Source organism: Punica granatum, unplaced genomic scaffold (genome assembly GCF_007655135.1).
Source record: "Punica granatum isolate Tunisia-2019 unplaced genomic scaffold, ASM765513v2 Contig00407, whole genome shotgun sequence".
Classification (NCBI taxonomy): Eukaryota; Viridiplantae; Streptophyta; class Magnoliopsida; order Myrtales; family Lythraceae; genus Punica; species Punica granatum.
In genome coordinates this window covers 25,343-45,151 of record NW_022204323.1, presented here as the reverse complement: position 1 = coordinate 45,151, position 19,809 = coordinate 25,343, and the positions used below count along the sequence as shown (strand labels likewise).

At 39.1% G+C, this 19,809-nt stretch overlaps 2 protein-coding genes across 2 annotated transcripts; both read left to right on the top strand.

The window, feature by feature from the left end:
- The first annotated feature begins 410 nt into the window (after window positions 1-410).
- Window positions 411-3,824, top strand: LOC116190257 (receptor like protein 22-like). The gene is made up of 2 exons (XM_031519927.1): window positions 411-3,493; window positions 3,595-3,824. Exons 1-2 carry the CDS (start codon window positions 756-758, stop codon window positions 3,614-3,616), a joined length of 2,760 nt encoding a protein of 919 aa, XP_031375787.1. The 5' UTR covers window positions 411-755; the 3' UTR covers window positions 3,617-3,824.
- Window positions 3,825-13,640: 9,816 nt separating this feature from the next.
- Window positions 13,641-17,304, top strand: LOC116190258 (receptor like protein 27-like). The gene is made up of 2 exons (XM_031519928.1): window positions 13,641-16,970; window positions 17,071-17,304. Exons 1-2 carry the CDS (start codon window positions 13,693-13,695, stop codon window positions 17,090-17,092), a joined length of 3,300 nt encoding a protein of 1,099 aa, XP_031375788.1. The 5' UTR covers window positions 13,641-13,692; the 3' UTR covers window positions 17,093-17,304.
- Window positions 17,305-19,809: the final 2,505 nt, after the last annotated feature.

Genomic DNA, 19,809 nt, shown 5'->3' with positions numbered 1-19,809 from the left:
AAGAAAACTTGGGAGTCTTTCCATTTCTAATTTCCACTGCAAGGGGAAGGAAGCCTCGAAGTGGGGGAATACCACTTCTTTTTTCTTTATCCCATCCTGATGACTTCTTTCTTCTTTTCATTGCTTGATGTGTAATTTTTCTAGAAGATGTTGTCGTCACGGCCCCCGTTAGATACGGGAGTTGCGTGGAATTAGACGTCTTCCTAAGATTCTTGCTTAAAATCTAGCACGAGTATGCTTAACGAGAAAATTTCATCATGGGTCAGTAAGCATTACCTCCAAGACGAGACCATGCGAGATATTTGGGTCTTCCCCTTCCTCTTCTTCTTCCTTCTCTCTTTCCTGATCATCTCACGCCATCTTGCATCTTCTGCTGCTGTTGTTCTCACCACATCATCCCACATATTCTAAGCCATATCAATGAATGCGATGCTCTGCTGCAGTTCAGCAGTTCATTCACTGTCACAGGAGATGCCTCATATGAGTACTGCGACGACTATGGGCCCATTACGACTTCATATCCAAAGACAGCCTCGTGGAAGAGTGGCTCTGATTGCTGCTCGTGGGCTGGAGTCACTTGCCACCCAGTGGCACATAGAGTGATTGGGCTCGATCTCAGTTGCAGTCAGCTCAAAGGTACCCTCCATTCCAACAGCACCCTCTTTTTGCTCCCCAGTCTTCGGCGGCTCAACCTCGCTGGTAACGATTTCTATGGCTCACAAGGAATTTTACCAAGGTTCGGTATCTTTACCAGAATGGCTCATCTGAATCTCTCTCATTCTTACTTCTCCGGGCCCATTCCACTAGAAATTTCTCACCTCTCCCGCCTAATTACACTCGATCTCTCGGGCATCTTTGACCTAACCAAAGAATTAGATAACCGTAGTTTCAGATGGTTCACACATAATCTCACACAGTTGAGAGAACTTAATCTTGATGGTATCGACATGTCTAGAGTTTCTCCTATGTCTCTAGCGAACTTCTCTTCTTCCGGTTTGACATCTTTGAGCCTTTCTGGCTGCAATCTGAGAGGGATAGTTCCGATTGACATCTTCCATCTCCCAAACCTCCGCAGTCTCTCTCTTTCTGATAATTATTATCTCACGGGCACTCTACCCCAGACAAAAAACTGGACTAGTCCGCTCGTCTCCTTAAACCTATCATCGACAGAGTTCAGTGGGTCAATTCCTGCTTCAGTGGGGAATCTGACATCCATGACCATTTTGGACCTCCGTTTTGCCCAATTTACCGGTTCGATCCCACTGACATTTGGAAACCTTGTCCACCTCACCCACTTGGACCTCGGGTATAACATGATCAGTGGAGGGATTCCTGAATGGTTTTGGAGAGTAGGGAGGGACACATTGACATACTTGGACTTCGCATACAACAATTTTAATGGTCCTCTACCTGACCTTCCTCCTTCGATGGTGAACTTCTATGCCTCAAGCAACAATTTCTCTGGAGAGATCCCATCTTCAATCTGCCGAGCCAAATCACTAAATCATCTTGATCTCTCAATCAACAAACTCAGTGGCACCATTCCGAGATGTTTAGGTGATTTAAAAAGTCTCTCGTCGTTCGATGCCTCAAGCAACAATTTCTCTGGAGAGATCCCATCTTCAATCTGCCAAGCCAGTTCGCTAGAAGAACTTGTACTCTCAAACAACAGATTCAACGGCACCATTCCGAGATGTTTGGGTGATTTAAAAAGTCTCTTGTTGTTCGATGCCTCAAGCAACAATTTCTCTGGAGCGATCCCCTCCTCAATTTGCCAAGCCAAATCACTAGAAGAACTTGTACTCTCAAACAACAGACTCAGCGGCACCATTCCGGGATGTTTGGGTAATTTAAATAGCCTCTATGCCTCAAATAACAGTTTGACTGGAGAGATCCCATCTTCAGTCTGCCAGATGGGAAATTTAAGCCGCCTCTTCCAATTGGATTTGAGCTACAATCTATTACAAGGTCCATTGCCACAATCTCTAGCAAACTGTACAAGCTTGCAGAGTTTAAATGTCAGTCACAATGCAATAATTGATACATTCCCGCGCTGGCTAAATGCTTTCTACGGGTTGGAGACTCTAGATTTACAGTCCAACAGGTTTCATAGAGCCATTGAAATTCCCCTCCCTCCGCAAATTTCATACTTGAGCCTATCCAACAATGAGCTTTCTGGACAGTTGCCAATAAATTTCCTCTTGAATTCAACTGTTTATTTTATTGACTTAGCCAATAATAGTTTTAAAGGACCTCTCCCGATTCCATCACCATCCATTCGTTACTATTCCATTTCAAAAAATGAGTTCAATGGAGACATTCCTTATCAGCTCTGCAGCGCCACTCAGCTAGAGATTATCAACCTGTCCAATAACTGCTTGACTGGCACCATTCCTCACTGTTTGATGAACTTTATTGACTCCCTATCTGTATTGGATCTACAAGGAAATCAATTTGTAGGTCAGATACCAGAGATAATTTCCCCAGGAAACAATTGGGTCAGGAAAATCCGCTTAGGTCAAAATCAACTCGGAGGGATGTTGCCACGATCTTTGACAAGTTGCAAGAATTTGGAAGTTTTGGATCTCGGTGAAAATGAGTTAGAGGGCCACTTCCCTTACTATTTGGATACCCTTCCTTATCTGCAAGTTCTTATCCTGAGGTCCAACATGTTTCGTGGTCCTGTGGATAGTTCCAAGAGAACTAGTCATCCCTTCCCAAAGTTACGCATTTTGGACCTCTCTGACAACAGCTTCTCCGGTCGACTGCCAGCTGAGTACATTGCCAACTTAATAGCTATGAAGAATGAAGAGAAATGTGGTTTACATTATATGGGTCAGGACTACTATGAAGATACGATCTCAGTGGTCATGAAAGGGACGGAGTTGGTGCTGGTGAAAATTATGACCGTGTTCACAACCATCGACCTGTCAAGGAACTTCTTCGAAGGAGAGATCCCAGAAGCAATCAGAGATCTGAAGGCACTCAAGGGACTCAACATTTCTCATAACAATCTGGCTGGCAGGATCCCTCCTTCTGTGGGGAATCTTACTAATCTTGAGTGGCTGGACCTATCCTCGAACAAGCTCAATGGGGAGATCCCCAGAGGATTGGCGAATCTTACGTACCTCACCACCTTGAATCTCTCGTATAACCAGCTCGTGGGACCGATTCCTCATGGCCCGCAAATGGATACATTCAACCACTCCTTCGACGGGAATCCTGGCTTGTGCGGTCCTCCATTGTCAAATCCATGTGACACTTTGGAGCAGTCACCACCGCATTCAACTTCCCCTGAAGAAGAAGAAGGGCAATGGATTGAATGGAGGGCAGTGGCAATGGGCTGCGGATGCGGACTCATCCTCGGGATATCCGTAGGATATACTATGCTGGAAACCGGGAGACCAAGATGGTTGGTGAGAATGGCTGAGAGGAAAAGGCATAGGAAAACAAACAGGCTGAACAGAAATGCGGCTCCGAGAAATCTTCTCAGGTACCTTTCATGGCAGATTTCCCATTTATATATAAATGGCCATAAAAATGCACGATTTCTGTTCAAGTTAATTTTCTAACTGTAAAAGACAAAATAATCAGGAGGAGCACCATAGGCCAATGAGATGGGAGACCAGGCAAAAAATGGTACGTGGAGGCTCCATCGAGAGGAGTGGCAATTTATCGGTGTGAAGAAGAAAGCTAAACAACTCTATTCCATAAGCATTTTTACTTTTGTTCTTATTTTGGGTTTGAAGTGGAATGGCAATACCAATGTGCCTTCTCAGCTGAATCTTAATCATAATATGGAATATCCTTTTTGTCTCGATAAATATATTGAAGAATCTAATCGAAATTAAAGCCATCTAATCCGAGTCTTTCGAGTTATTAAACAAAGTGGGACACACTTATCACCAATCATTTTTCTGTTCAAGGCAGAGATGAATCTGCGGAACTAAATCTACGAAACTGAAGGATCCTTAATATATCAACAGAACAAAGACTCCGACATTTCTGCCCATGTTATTTATGGCCGAAATCGTTGCTTCCTGACCACTGAAAAAGAATTGAGGCCACTAATAAACAGCTCGACAAATTGACACCAATGACTACAAGTTCGGTGCCACATCGTCCTATGAATTCCATAAGTCATAAATTTGTTCACAGTATCTATCTGCACTTCAGCATCACCACAAGCTCCTACCCTGCCCTGCCTCTGTTACTGCATTCTTCTGCACCATCATTAAACTCGAGAGGTCACATGACAGAAGAATTTCTCGCATTCCACAGATAAGTCTGAATTTTCTGGATCAAAATGATCTGTAATTCATGCAAAAACCTCTTTATACAATGCTATGTTCAACAAGGATAAAAATAAAGAAAGATTATTTATGGTTGATCAATCTCAGTTTTAGAAAGGACGTACAACGATATCCAAAAAGTTTCTTTTCTTTTTCCAGCTAAGTATACAGCGGTATGTTCGTAAGGATATAGAGAATTTTATTAGCAGTCAGTCGATTCCACCTTACCTCTAAGAAAAGCTAATTTGACTCCATGGTAATCCATCTCTACAAGTCTACGGTCAGAGTTCGTTCGAATACCGAACATTCATTCTTTCATAATCACTTGAGATGCCTTTGAAGAGTACTGCATCTATTGAGAACCCACCATTTCTTATCTGAAAACGTCCTCATGAATTAAATATGCACCACTGTGTTACACCCTCTTTTTACTTTTTATTCAATTTTTAATGAATAAAAAACAAAAGAGAGAAGCCTTTTTACTTATTTATTTTGTCCTTCTTCGGCAACTTAAAAATAATTCCCCCTTTTTATTTTACTTCCTCTTAACTCTTGATTTTATTTTAGTAATTCAAGTTGTAGACTCTTAAAATGTTTGGGACAGGGCGGATAGGACAAAAAATTAAAATTTTAGTAAACCAACAATTTGATCCTTCCTTCTTAAAGGAGACGAGTTAGATGAACAGGCCAGCAATGGCATCTACCTGCAATGGAATGTCTTTCTCAAAGCTATTCAAATGGAACAATTTATCATATCATATGCACCAGCATGGATCATGACTGACCTTATACAGATCAAACACAGGCCAAAGCAACTCTTTGAAACCTTAAACAAGCATACAAGTGCATTTACATATCAGCTCTTGCATTTCTGAATCGTGACTAAGAACACTCAACTTTCAATTAACCAAATCATTACAAATATAAGTCAAACACAACCATATATGTACCCACTTCATCTCAGCAACACGATTGTCTTTGCCAAGCAATCCATTTCCAAACACAACTCAACCCTCAAAGATCAAACTTTCACTCAAATAGACACGTCAATTGAGACTATCAAGTATAACCCACACCTCATCTGATTTCTTTTAGCTCGAAGTAAATTAACGAAACTCAACCTTCGCATATATTTATCTTTCACCCAAACAATCGCATCAATAGAGATCATCAAGTATAAATTCAGCATGTAAACTCAATCCTTTGTCAAAAACTCAAATTTGATGATATAATATAATACTTTTCCGTTGCTGGTGCATTAATAAACAAAATAATAATAATAATAATAATAATAATAAATAACAAAAGAAGAGAATAGAAAGAAATTTATATAGAAGACAGTAAGTCAAATGATGGCAAGGGGTCCGCGTGGCTCCAAAAATTTTCCCTTGACTTGAGCCCATCCTTCTGACCGCCATGTTATTCATTCCATTTATTTATTTCTTTTTTCTTTTTTTGTTTTATTTGCTGGGGGGATGAAGAAGGAATAGAGGGCGAGGGAGGGAGGGAGGGAGGGAGGGAGGGAGAACAATTCGAGAAGAAAACAACAAGAGAGGGGGAAAGCCAGCACGTGTGATGGAGTTTGGTGTGAGGTCAGTCATGATACATGCTGGTGCATATGATATGATAAATTGTTCCATTTGAATAGCTTTAAGAAAGACATTCCATTGCAAGTAGATGCAAGTTGTGACTGATGCGTCCACACAAAAACACACACACATATATATATACACACACGTGTCTAAATACGCCTCCTATGAGAGGTGAATTCTCCGGAAGGGATGAATGAAGTGCCCCCCATGGAAGAAATATATAAAGTGTGCCTCGGAAGGAATGATTGAATCACTGGTCAGTTGATGATTGCTTCCCATCTGTGTATATCGATGGGATTGAATGGTACTAGTGATTGTTTATGAATCTGAATTGCTATAATTGATATTGCTTTTGAATTAATATTGTGAAGGTTATGAAATGAAAATTTATTGATCTTACTTCTGTTTCATGGTTTATTGAGTGTGATTGTAGTATATTTTATGTCACTTGCTTGGTCTTGATATTAGTGCTTCGATTAGAGCATTAAGTTCAACCCTTAATTTTAAACATTTCAGATCAATAAAAAGTTCGAGAATTTGATATCGAGTTTTGTGGATAACTTTTATAAAGGAGGTTGTGGGGTCCATATGCATAGTGAATTTGGGTTTGTGCTTTATTTGTCTGACAACAACAATTTATGTAGTTAATATTATGAATATATGTAAAGTATAGTTGCTCTGATTAAGGATATTGTGTAAAGTATTTTCCTTTTAATATAAGATTTGAATAAAATAATCTATTATATCCAAAAGGTTTTGCACGCTTTCACAAATTTTAATTGATTGTCCATATCCGAGATTAAGTTAAGGCTCGATGTCGAGTGGTGACAATCCAAGTAAATCGAATCAAGACCAGGTGGCATATTCACTATATCAGAAAAAGCACAAGATAAAATTCACAATGAGTTGACTTGGAATATACTACGTAGGGAACCGAAACGGAAAGGTATTCATAATGCTAGTACGGTCGGAGGTGCAGATGTGTACCCTCTAGTTCATCCACAAGGCGGGGAAGCAGGGAAGAGAGAGAACAGATCAAAATCAAAAGGAAAAGCTCCCGATCCGGATGAGGTAGTGGAAACAGTCACATCCAAATGCGTAAGGAAAGCTTGATAACAAAGGAAAATGAGTTCGAGCTCAGGAAGGAAGCAATTGCGGTGAACAAAAGGTTGGAGCAACAAAAGGAAAAGGAATGGACCCTGCAAATCCTTCAAACAAACACAATTGGATATTCACTGAAAATGCTTGTCGTTCATGAGAAGATGCTCGCAACAGTTCTAACAAAGTACTTGTAATTTCATGTTTCAACTTTCGCAATGCACTAGTAATTTTATGTTTCAACTTTATCTATGAACTTGTAATTTATGTTTCTAATCTTAACGTAATGAAATTTAAATTTCGGCATATCATGTCTTATGAAAGATTAATTAATTAATCTAAATTTTAAAAACTAGATGTTAGAAAATAGCCGTTACCAAATAGCTGTTGAAAACTAGCCTTTGAAAAATAGCCATTTCAATCCATCCTCTTTATAAAATGCTTTCAATCTCATATGCACTCGATTATATCCTCTCATATGCACTAATTCACATCCTCTCAAAACACTTGTCCATCATACATCCTCTAAACATGGTCGAAAACCAGGATCAACTAAACTTCTTCTCAGAGTAGAGAGACTCTTGATGATCAATAACCCAAAGTAGAGACAGAGAGAGAGAGTGAGTGAATAAAAACAGGCGAGATTATGACGGTCAAATAACAATTTGACTGGCGAGATCCCATCTTCAGTCTGCCAAATGGGAAACTTAAGCCTCCTCTCCACCTTGGCCTCCTCTCCATGGATTTGAGCTACAATCTGTTACAAGGTCCAGTGGCACAATCTCTAGCAAACTATACGAGTTTGGAGAGTTTACGTGTCAATCACAATGCAATATCTGATACACTCCCGCTCTGGCTAAATGTTGTCTATTGGTTGCATACTATAGATTTATAGTCTAACGGGTTTCATGAAGCCATTGAAATTCCCCTCCCTCCGCAAATTTCATACTTGAGTCTCTCCAACAATGAGTTTTTTGAACGGTTTCCAATAAATTTCCCTCTGAATTCAACTTTTTTTTTTTTTTACTTGGCCAATAACAGTTTTGAAGGACCTCTTCCGGTTCCATCACCATCCATTCGTTACTATTCTGTTTCAAAAAGAGAGTTCAGTGGAGACATTCCTTATTAGTTCTGCAACGCCACTGAGCTAGAGATCATCAACCTGTCCAATAACAGCTTGACCGGCACCATTCATCATTGTTTGATGAACTTTAGTGCCTCCCCATATGTATTGGATCTACAATCAAATCAATTTGTTGGTCAGATTTCAGAGATAATTTTCTCTGGAAACAACTTGGTCAGGACAATCCGCTTAGGTCAAAATCGACTCGGAGGGACATTGCCACGATCTTTGACACGTTGCAAGAATTTGAAAGTTTTGGATCTTGGCAAAAATGAGTTAGGCGGCCACTTCCCTTACTTGTTGGATACCCTCCCACATCTGCAAGTTCTTATCCTGAGATCCAATAGGTTCCATGGTCCGGTGGATAGTTCCAAGAGAACTACTCATCCCTTCCCAAAGTTACGTATTTTGGACCTCTCTGACAACAACTTTTCCGGTCATCTGCCAGCTGAGTACATCGCCAACTTAATAGCCATGAAGATTGACTGGGGGCTAGCCCGACCGGGGCCTTCTGCATTGCCCATGGCCACAAGGTGCAATACATACAATGACTGGACTATGGTGGAGTATCCTCCGATATGCCTCGACCAGGACAACCGCGTTTATGATATTCTTTGGTGTGATTCACGGAATTTCATGATATCTAAATCCACGAACATTGGACAGTTCAACTCGGTAACTGGGGAATTTAATCCACTGGTTATCTTCAGAGAATCTTCAGCCTTGTTGGCCTTTTTTTCACAAGGCTCTGTATATAAACTGGAACAACGAGGTATTCTCAAGCGGTACATCTAAAGACACTGGAAAGTCTGCCGGAATAGGAGTTTGGGACCCAATAACGGGCATGCTTAAACGTGCTATTTATTCGGAGCTCGAAGTCCTAAGAAAGCTGCAATGGTTATGCTGGTTGAACTGCTTGTTCGGAGTCCTCATCGACAAATTAGGGTACATAAGGTTTTGTACTCTAGATCCTAGGGAGAAGAAATTTACTTTCCAATGCGATACTTTGAAAGACAGCAGGTCGCATCTAACTGGCTCGTAGATGCGGCAGCTAATGAGACCAGTAACAATGTTTGCTTGATGGATATGTACATGAATGTGTCCATAGTGGATTACCGGAAGGCTCTGGCCTCAGGATGGCATGTTGATTGGAAGTTGAAGAATTCGGTTGGCCCGAGAAACAATAATACCCCTGAATCGATCCATTGTCATGAGGGGCAACTGTACGCACGCACGAGGAGCAACGGTTGCGTACTCTCTGGTTCCGACTGGGTCCTTACATCAAAGATTGAGGCAAGTGGTGATCTGATATGTGATGTTTCGATTGGTGGAGATCGCCTTTTTGCCTTGCATTATGATCCGGACTTTGTTGAGGTATGGGGGACTCCTCGCCGGTGATATATATATATATATATATAGAGAGAGAGAGAAGAGAGAGAGAGAGAGACTGAACAATTTGAGTGATTACTTCGATTAGAATTTAGAGCTTAATTTCTCTCTCGTGTGCAATGGTGTCTATTGATTTTATTTCCGAATAATCATGTAGGGGCATTTTATTGAGTGATGATTACGTCCTGTTTAGAATTTGAAGCTCTCTCTCTGGTGTGCAAGCGATCGGAGTTGAACATGGCCCATACTTCGATTTCCTCCTGCATCCACCGGCAGGGCGTCCATTGAATTAGGTCGATAATGTCAACACCTATGTTTTCTGCGATTTTATTTCCTGTTTATTGAATTAGGTTGATAATGTCAACAACTACGTTTTCTGCAATTTTTTTTTTCGCGAACATTACGTGAGAAATGCTTTGCAAAGAAAGAGTCTGATATATATACAGTTTTGATCATAAGCGTTTCACATAAAGCCCATTTTGCATAAATTTCTCTATGCTTATATATATATCTCTGAGTTCTCTAAACCGACTAAAATCGTATATATTTGTTTTCGATTAAAATTACACGCGATTAATCTATTCAAATAGAGGGATTCAGAGAGATAAACAACGCTGTGCTGGAATCTCCCCTCTCCAAATCCTTTCGTTCATAATTTCAAACAGAATGAAATGAATAAGTGTGTGTGCTAAGTCCCGAAGTGTTTCACTTGCCAATTGCAGCTAAGAATGGCTTTCGTTCCATCCCCTGAGGAAATCAGAGTCTCCGCTTGAATTTGAGAGAGAGAGAGAGCATGCCATGCCAGTGCACATAACCTGTGGGAGGGATTAACAATCCTTGCCGGGAAAGTGGGGGAAACTACCGCACCCAAATTACGTATTACACACGCACACGGTTGGAAGAGTCGCTCTAGATGATGAACGCAATTACTAGCTAAAAGGGTAAAATAGAAAATACGAAAGTGAGAAAAAATCTTTCACCTCCGACCTTTGTATATGTTACTATTAGTATTAGTATCTATATATAATATATAATTATCGAAGCAATCACCATGCTTTGTCATTTGGACAAAATCTACAAATGGAGGCTTCACGTTAAACTACTCTTAGGATTCAACATTTAATGCATTTCCACACTTATTATTATTATTAAAAATGAGGCCATTATCACATGTGATAATAACGGAAAAATGAGACAATTATTACTGTTAATGAAAGGATATAGGCCCATTGTCTCGTGGGATAATTGCTGCGACCCAAACAAAAAAATCTCTCGAGCATACAATGTAATAATAATAATAAGTGGCCATATGGGATAATTGTTCACAAAAGAAAATTTTCTCTCGAGCATACGATGTAATAATAATAATAAGTGGCCGAATGCGATAATTGTTAGGATGAAAATAATTTTATTATCATCATCATCATCATTATCATCTCTCGAGTATGCAAATGAATTGGTCACATGGGACAATTGCTGGTACAAAAATAATTATTAAAGAGAATTAATATTTTTCTGTTTAGATATTCCTCTCTCTCGAGATATAATGTAATTGACCATGATGATAAATAAATAAATATATATATACATATATATATGAAAAGAAGATTTTAAAATTAAGATGTTACAAAATAAGAAGAAGGAGAATTTTCCAAAAATTTAGATTGAAATCCAATTATTGGAAGTAGCTTTAGTTTTAGGTAAAATTTTGAAAAAATTGTTCTAAAATTTAATACTAACTTCTGAATCTAGATATGGAGTATTATTATTAATTTATAACTTGAATAAAAAAATAATAAACAAAATTAGAATTAACAAGTATATAATGAGTTATAAATCGAGAAACTTCTTGAGAATGTTTAAGACAAAATCCACGCAACGTGCAGGCTTATAGGCTAAGTATTAGTATAAGTACGTGTACTGAACTCAATACGCACACAGCCATTATTAGATATATTGTCTCAAAAGTCAAAACTGTTATTAAAGCTTAGTTACTCAATGAGCTATGATAGTTTACGTCCGCGCGCGCGCACACATATATATATATATAAGAGCCACACAATGGTATGCTCTCTTGTGTGTGTATTATGGTAATACGATAATCAATCAATATATACATATAATATAGTATAAGCCGAGGCACGCTTATGCAAGAACTTGATTGGGTTGGGTGTCCATGTATTTGTCCCTTTCTAGAGTTATGCCATGTAAATACAATATGGTGGTTGCCACTTGAAGCACTTGTTCGGACAATTGTGCGGGACCTAACCGACCGTTAAGCATTATGTCCATCAGCGTGTAAGGCTTACAAAGGATCGCACTTGACTCGTTGAATCACGAATAATGCGCGAGTTGACTTTTACATTTTATAATATACATCCGTGAATATTTTCATTGCCAATAACAATCATATAGTTCAATTCAATTTTCTCGAATAAATGTCGAATTAAATTCATGAAGTATTTTATCTCAAAAAATTGCTGAGTATAAGGAAACTTCATGGTTTGTCGAGATAGAATACTAGGATAAGGATAATGGGAATATTCTATACCATGGCGCCAACGTCAACGTTGATTGGATCCAAATATATCCTTCTTGAGATGCAAATCAGTGGTGGGGACTTAGGAAGCGAAATATCTATAAGCCAACATTGAACGCCCCTAATCAAAACTTCGGTGAAAATGTCTTGGATGACATCTACTATGTACTAATTATTAATCATAAGTGATTAGGATAAAGGTTACGTGCACTCTTTGATAATTAAAGGTATACTGCTTACGCATATCAAAGCTCGATAGGATAACAAAGAGATATCATTAAGATATCTCAGTGTAACAAATAATTTATGTGCTAATATTAAGCAAATAAAATATTATATTAGTTTTTTTTTGGTTATCTGCTACTATCCTATTTATTTATCCCCAAACATTATAATAAATCACCGATTGAAACTCAGAGAAAAGGTCCATTTTGATCAGAAATTCCATGTTAAGAAGTAACTTAATTTGGCCAAATACAGCCGCAGACGAGATAAATTATAATCCGAAAGATTCTGTAAATATTTAAAATTCGATTTGTGTAAATGATTAAACGGTACGTAGCTTCCTTTTTACGGAGATAGTTGTAGGTGTCCCAAACGGCAAAAAAAACAAAGAAAAGAAAAGAATCTTAAATAATTTTTACCATACAGAAACACAACGTATAGATTGTTGGACCCATAATCGGAAACAACTAGGTGATGACTCAAAGACTAATCGGAAACAACTAGGTGATGACCCATAGGAAATTAGTCTAACGTAAATAGTACGTATATCCAGTTAATTGGTATCAACTAGGTGATGACTCAAAGACTAGTTAATTTTCCCGTCTCAAGTTGTAGTGAATGAATATATTTTTAGACGTGAGGGGAGAAGACGATCGACTGAATGAATGAACAAATGTTAAATACAGTAGAGATGAATGAACTAATAAGTAATGGATAGAACTACATATATCAGAGATGATATAATATGGACTTATGGTGATGGATGGTAATGGAGTCAACCCACCCGAGTCGTCTTGATTAAACTCTCTGTCAAATTAGCGTGTCTTAGGGATAAGAAAGAATCGACAGGCGAGAAATTTTTCTTAGCCTTTTTTACTCTCTTTTTTCCCTACGGAGGTCTATTTACATTTGAAGTGTAAATTAAGGCAATTAGGTAATGGATTTCTTCTAATTACAAGTGACATATATCACATGATTTGATTATTTTTTCAAATCTATCTCACGGTTTAAAAACTTTTAAAGTAGATTTATTTATAAAAACTAGAAAATTTGACAAAATTTTGGACAGAAGGCGCGCATTTGTTTGAAATTTTAGAATAAAATTTGAAATATAAAAGAATTATGAAATGTAAAATATTTAGTTGACCAGAATCTTACAATATTATATTCAAAACAATTAAAGTTTCTTCACATATTCTATAGATTATCGTATTTTATTAATTATATTTTTTGCAAAAATAAAATCTCGAGTAAAATTTGAAAAAATTTCAACTAGACAATTATACTTTCATTATTATTTCTTATTAATGTAATAATAATGTTCGGATGAATATTTAAGGGACGCACGGAGGTGCTTCATTCCATCCCACCGCAACGCAACTTAACAAACAAATTTCATCATCAGTCAGTAAGTATTACCAACAAGACGAGACCATGCGAGAGATTTGGGTCTTCCCCTTCCTTTTCCTCTTCCTCCTCTCTTCTGCTGCCGCTGTTCTCACCACATCATCCCAACATTATCTAAGCCATATCAATGAATGCGATGCTCTACTTCAGTTCAGCAGTTCATTCACGGTCACAAGTGATGCCTCCAAAGTGGCCTGCGACCAATTCTCCAAGACTTCATATCCAAAGACAGCCTCGTGGAAGAATGGCACTGATTGCTGCTCGTGGCCTGGGGTCACTTGCCACCCAGCAGCAGCAAATAGAGTGATCGGGCTCGACCTCAGTTGCAGTCAGCTCAGTGGTACCATCCATTCCAACAGCACCCTCTTTTTGCTCCCCAATCTTCAGCGGCTCAATCTCTTTGGTAACAATTTCTTCGACTTACAAGGAATTTCACCTAGGTTCGGTATCTTTACCAGAATGGCTCATCTGAATCTCTCTCATTCTAACTTCTTCGGGCCCATTCCTCTAGAAATTTCTCACCTCTCCCGCCTAATTACACTTGATCTCTCGGGCATCCGTGGTAACCCAACCATGGAATTAGATGACCATAGTTTCAGATGGCTTACACATAATTTCACACAGTTGAGAGAACTTACTCTTGATAGTACCGACATGTCTGAAGTTTCTCCTATGTCCCTAGCGAACTTCTCTTCTTCCGGTCTGACATCTTTGAGTCTTAAAAGCTGCGGTCTAAGTGGGATAGTTCCGATTGACATCTTTCGTCTCCCAACCCTCCGCAGTCTCTCTCTTTCTGATAATTATTATCTCACGGGCACTCTACCCCAGACAAAAAACTGGACTAGTCCGCTCGTCTCCTTAAACCTATCATCGACAGAGTTCAGTGGGTCAATTCCTGCTTCAGTGGGGAATCTGACATCCATGACCATTTTGGACCTCGTAGGGGCCCAATTTACCGGTTCGATCCCACTGACACTTGGAAACCTCGTCCACCTCACCCACTTGAACCTCGGGTCTAACAATTTCAGTGGCACCATGGACTTTGAAATGTTTGCGAGGCTCAAAAATCTCCAGTACCTTTCCCTCACAGAAAACAATTACCTGAATGTGTCGCTGCAAAGTGATGGCAACTGTTCCTTCCCTGTGCTCCGATATCTGGATCTATCAAATTGCAGCTTGACCAAATTCCCATACTTCTTGAGTTCTTCCGCTGAGCTGGAATCCTTGGACCTCTCCAACAACATGATCAGTGAAAGGATTCCTGAATGGTTTTGGAGAGTAGGGAGGGGCACATTGACATACTTGGACCTCTCAAGCAACAATTTTGATGGTCCTCTACCTGATCCTCCTTCTTCGACGGTGTTCTTCTATGCCTTCAACAACAATTTCTCTGGAGAAATACCATCTTCAATCTGCCAAGCCAGTTCACTAGAAGACCTCGTTCTCTCAAATAACAGACTCAGTGGCACCATTCCGAGATGTTTGGGTGATTTAAAAAGACTCTCGTTGATTTTTGCCTCAAATAACAGATTGACTGGCGAGATCCCATCTTCAATCTGCCGAGCCAGTTCAATTTCCGGCCTCGTTCTCTCAAACAACACACTTAGTGGTACCATTCCAAGTTGTTTAGGTGATTTAAAAAGCCTCTCAATTCTCGATGCCTCAAATAACAGTTTGACTGGAGAGATTCCATCTTTAGTCTGTCAGATGGGAAATTTAAGCAATCTCTTCTACTTGGGTTTGAGCCACAATCTGTTACAAGGTCCGCTGGCACAATCTCTCGCAAACTGTACAAGCTTGCAAATTTTAATTGTCAGTCACAATGCAATATCTGATACATTCCCGCGCTGGCTAAATTCTCTCTACTGGTTGTATGCTGTAGATTTACGGTCCAACAGGTTTCATGGAGCCATTGAAATTCCCCTTCCCTCACAAATTTCATACTTGAGCCTCTCCAACAATGAGTTTTCTGGACAGTTGCCAATAAATTTCCTTCTGAATTCAACTGCTTCTATTATTTACTTAGCCAATAACAGTTTTGAAGGACCTCTCCCGATTCCATCACCATCCATTGGTTGCTTTTCCGTTGCAAACAATGGGTTCAGTGGAGACATTCCTTATCAGCTCTGTAACGCCACTAAGCGAGAGATCATCAACCTGTCCAATAACAGCTTGACCGGCACCATTCCTCACTGTTTGATGAACTTTAGTGCCTCCCTAGATGTATTGGATCTACAAGCAAATCAATTTGTTGGTCATATGCCAGAGATAATTTTCTCTGGAAAGAACTCGGTCAGGGCAATCCGCTTAGGTCAAAATCGGCTCGGAGGGACGTTGCCACGATCTTTGACAGGTTGCAAGAATTTGCAAGTTTTGGATCTCGGCGAAAATGAGTTAGAGGGCCACTTCCCTTACTGGTTGGATATCCTTCCACATCTGCAAGTTCTTATCCTGAGATCCAACTGGTTCTGTGGTCTGGTGGATAGTTCCAAGAGAACTAGTCATCCCTTCCCAAAGTTACGCATTTTGGACCTCTCTGACAACAACTTTTCCGGTCGACTGCCAGCAGAGTACATTGCCAACTTAATAGCCATGAAGAATGAAGAGAAAGGCAGTTTACGTTATATGGGTGACCTAAACTATGAAGATACCATTACAGTGTTCGTGAAAGGGACGGAGTTGGTGCTGGTGAAAATTCTGACCGTGTTTACAACCATTGACTTGTCAAGGAACTTCTTCGAAGGAGAGATCCCAGAATCAATCGGAGATCTGAAAGCACTCAAGGGACTCAACATTTCTCATAACAATCTAACTGGCAGGATCCCTTCTTCTGTGGGGAATCTTACTGATCTTGAGTGGCTGGACCTATCCTCGAACAAGCTCAATGGGAAGATCCCCAGAGGATTGGCGGATCTTACGTCACTCACCACCTTGAATCTCTCGTATAACCAGCTCGTGGGACCAATTCCTCATGGCCCGCAAATGGATACATTCAACCACTCCTTTGACGGGAATCCTGGCCTGTGCGGTCCTCCATTGTCAGATACATGTGATACTTCGAAGCAGTCACCACCGCATGCAGTTTCCCCTGAAGAAGAAGAAGAAGAAGAAGAAGAAGAAGGGCATTGGATTGAATGGAGGGCAGTGGCAATGGGCTCAGGATGCGGACTCATCCTTGGGATATCAGTGGGATATATTATGCTGGAAACCGGGAGACCGAGATGGTTGGTGAGAATGGTTGACAGGAAAAAGCGTAGGAAAACAAACAGGCTGAAAAGAAATGCGGCTCCGAGAAATCTTCTCAGGTACCTTTTCATGGCAGATTTTCCATTTATATATAAATGGCCATAAAAATGCACGGTTATTGCTCAACTTAATTTTCTAACTGTAAAAGACAATAATCAGGCGGAGCACCAGAGGCCAATGAGATGGGAGACCAGGCAAAAACCGGTACATGGAGGTTCCGTCGAGGGGAATAGCAATTTATCGGTGTGAAGTAGAAAGCTAAACAGCCTTATTCCATAAGCATTTTTACTTTTGTTCTTATTTTGGGTTTGAAGTGGAATGGCAATACCAATGTGCCTTCTCAGCTAAATCTTAATCATAATATGGAATATCCTTCTTGTCTCAATAAATATATTGAAGAATCTAATCGAAATTAAAGCCATCTAATCCGAGTCTTTCGAGTTATTAAACAAAGATGGACACACTTACCTCCAATCAATTTTCTGTTCAAGGCAGAGATGAATCTGCGGAACCAAATCTACGAAACTGAAGGATCCTTAATATATCAACAGAACAAAGACTCCGACATTTTTGTCCATGTTATTTATGGCCCAAATCGTTGCTTCCTGACCACTGAAAAAGAATTGAGGCCACTAATAAACAGCTCGACAAATTGACACCAATGACTACAAGTTCGGTGCCACATCGTCCTATGAATTCCATAACAGTCATAAATTTGTTCACAGTATCTATCTGCACTTCAGCATCACCACAAGCTCCTGCCCTGCCCTGCCTCTGTTACTGCATTCTTCTGCACCATCATTAAACTCGAGAGGTCGCATGACAGAAGAATTTCTCGCATTCCACAAATAAGTCAGAATTTTCTGGATCAAAATGATCTGTAATTCATGCAAAAACCTCTTTATACAATGCCATGTTCAATAAGGATAAAAATAAAGAAAGATTATTTATGGTTCATCAATCTCAGTTTTAGAAAGGACGTACAACGATATCCAAAAAGTTTCTTTTCTTTTTCCAACTAAGTATACAGTGGTATGTTCGTAAGGATATAGAGAATTTTATTAACAGTCAGTCGATTCCACCTTATCTCTAAGAAACGCTAATTTGACTCCATGGTAATCAGAAACGCTAATTTGACTCCATGGTAATCCATCTCTACAAGTCTACGGTCAGAGTTCGTACCGAACATTCATTCTTTCATAATCACTTGAGATGCCTTTGAGAAACACTGCATCTATTGAGAACCCACCATTTCTTATCTGAAAATGACCTCATGGAATAATGGGGCAAGATGCGACGAATTAAATATGGAGAATCGACCTCATTAATTAAATATACATCACTGTGCTACACCCTTTTTTTACTTTTTATTCAATTTTTAATGAATAAAAAAAAAGAGAGAAGCCTTTTTACTTATTTATTTTGTCCTTATTCGGCAACTTAAAAATAATTCCCCCTTTTTATTTTACTTCCTCTTAACTCCTGATTTTATTTTAGTAATTCAAGTTGTAGACTCTTAAAATGTTTGGGACAGGGAGGATAGGCCAAAAAATTAAAATTTTATTAAACCAACAATTTGATCCTTCCTTCTTAAAGGAGACGAGTTAGATGAACAGGCCAGCAATGGCATCTACTTGCCATGGCATGTCTTTCTTAAAGCTATTCAAATGGAACAATTTATCATATCATATGCACCAGCATGTATCATGACTGCCCTTATACAGATCAAACACAACCCAAAGCAACTCTTTGAAACCTTAAATATATGCTGAATCTATACTTGATGATTTCTATTGATGCGATTGTTTGGGTGAAAGATAAATATATGCGAAGGTTGAGTTCCGTTAATTTTCTTCGAGCTAAAAGAAATCTGATGAGATGAGATTGTCTAAGCTTATGTGTGGGTTATACTTGATAGTTTCAATCGACGTGTCTGTTTGAGTAAAAGTTTGATCTTTGAGGGTTGAGTTGTGTTTGGAAATGGATTGCTTGGCAAAGTCCATCGTGCTGCTGTGATGAAGTGGGTACATATATGGTTGTGTTTAACTTATATTTCTAATTATTTGGTTAATTGAAAGTTTGAGTGTTCTTAGTCACGATTCGGAAATGCAAGAGAGCTGATATGTACATGCACTCGTGTGCTTGTTTAAGGTTTCAAAGAGTTGCTTCGGCTTGTGTTTGATCTGTATAAGGTCAGTCATGATACATGCTGGTGCATATGATATGATAAATTGTTCCATTTGAATAGCTTTGAGAAAGACATGCCATTGCAAGTAGATGCAAGTTGTGACTGATGCGTCCACACACACACACACATATATATATATATGCACACGTGTCTAAATACACCTCCTATGAGAGGTGAGTTCTCTGGAAGGGATGAATGAAGTGCCCCCCATAGGGGAAATATATAAAGTGTGCCCCGGAAGGAATGATTGAATCACTAGCCAGTTGATGATTGCTTCCCATCTGTGTATATCGATGTGACTGAATGGTACTAGTGATTGTTTATGAATCTGAATTGCTGTAATTGATATTGCTTTTGAATTGATATTGTGAAGGTAATGAAAGGAAAATTTATTGATCTTACTTCTGTTTCATGGTTTATTGAGTGTAATTGTAGTTCATTTTATGTCACTTGCTTGGTCTCGATATTAGTGCTTCGATTAGAGCTTTAAGTTCAACCCTTAATTTTAAACATTTCAGATCAGTAAAAGTTCGAGGATTTGATATCTGAGTTTTGTGGATAACTTTTATAAAGTATGTTGTGGGATCCATATGCATAGTGAATTTGGGTTTGTGCTTTATTTGTCTGACAACAACAATTTTTGTAGTTAATATTATGAATATATGTAAAGTATAGTTGCTCTGATGATTAAGGACATTGTGTAAAGTATT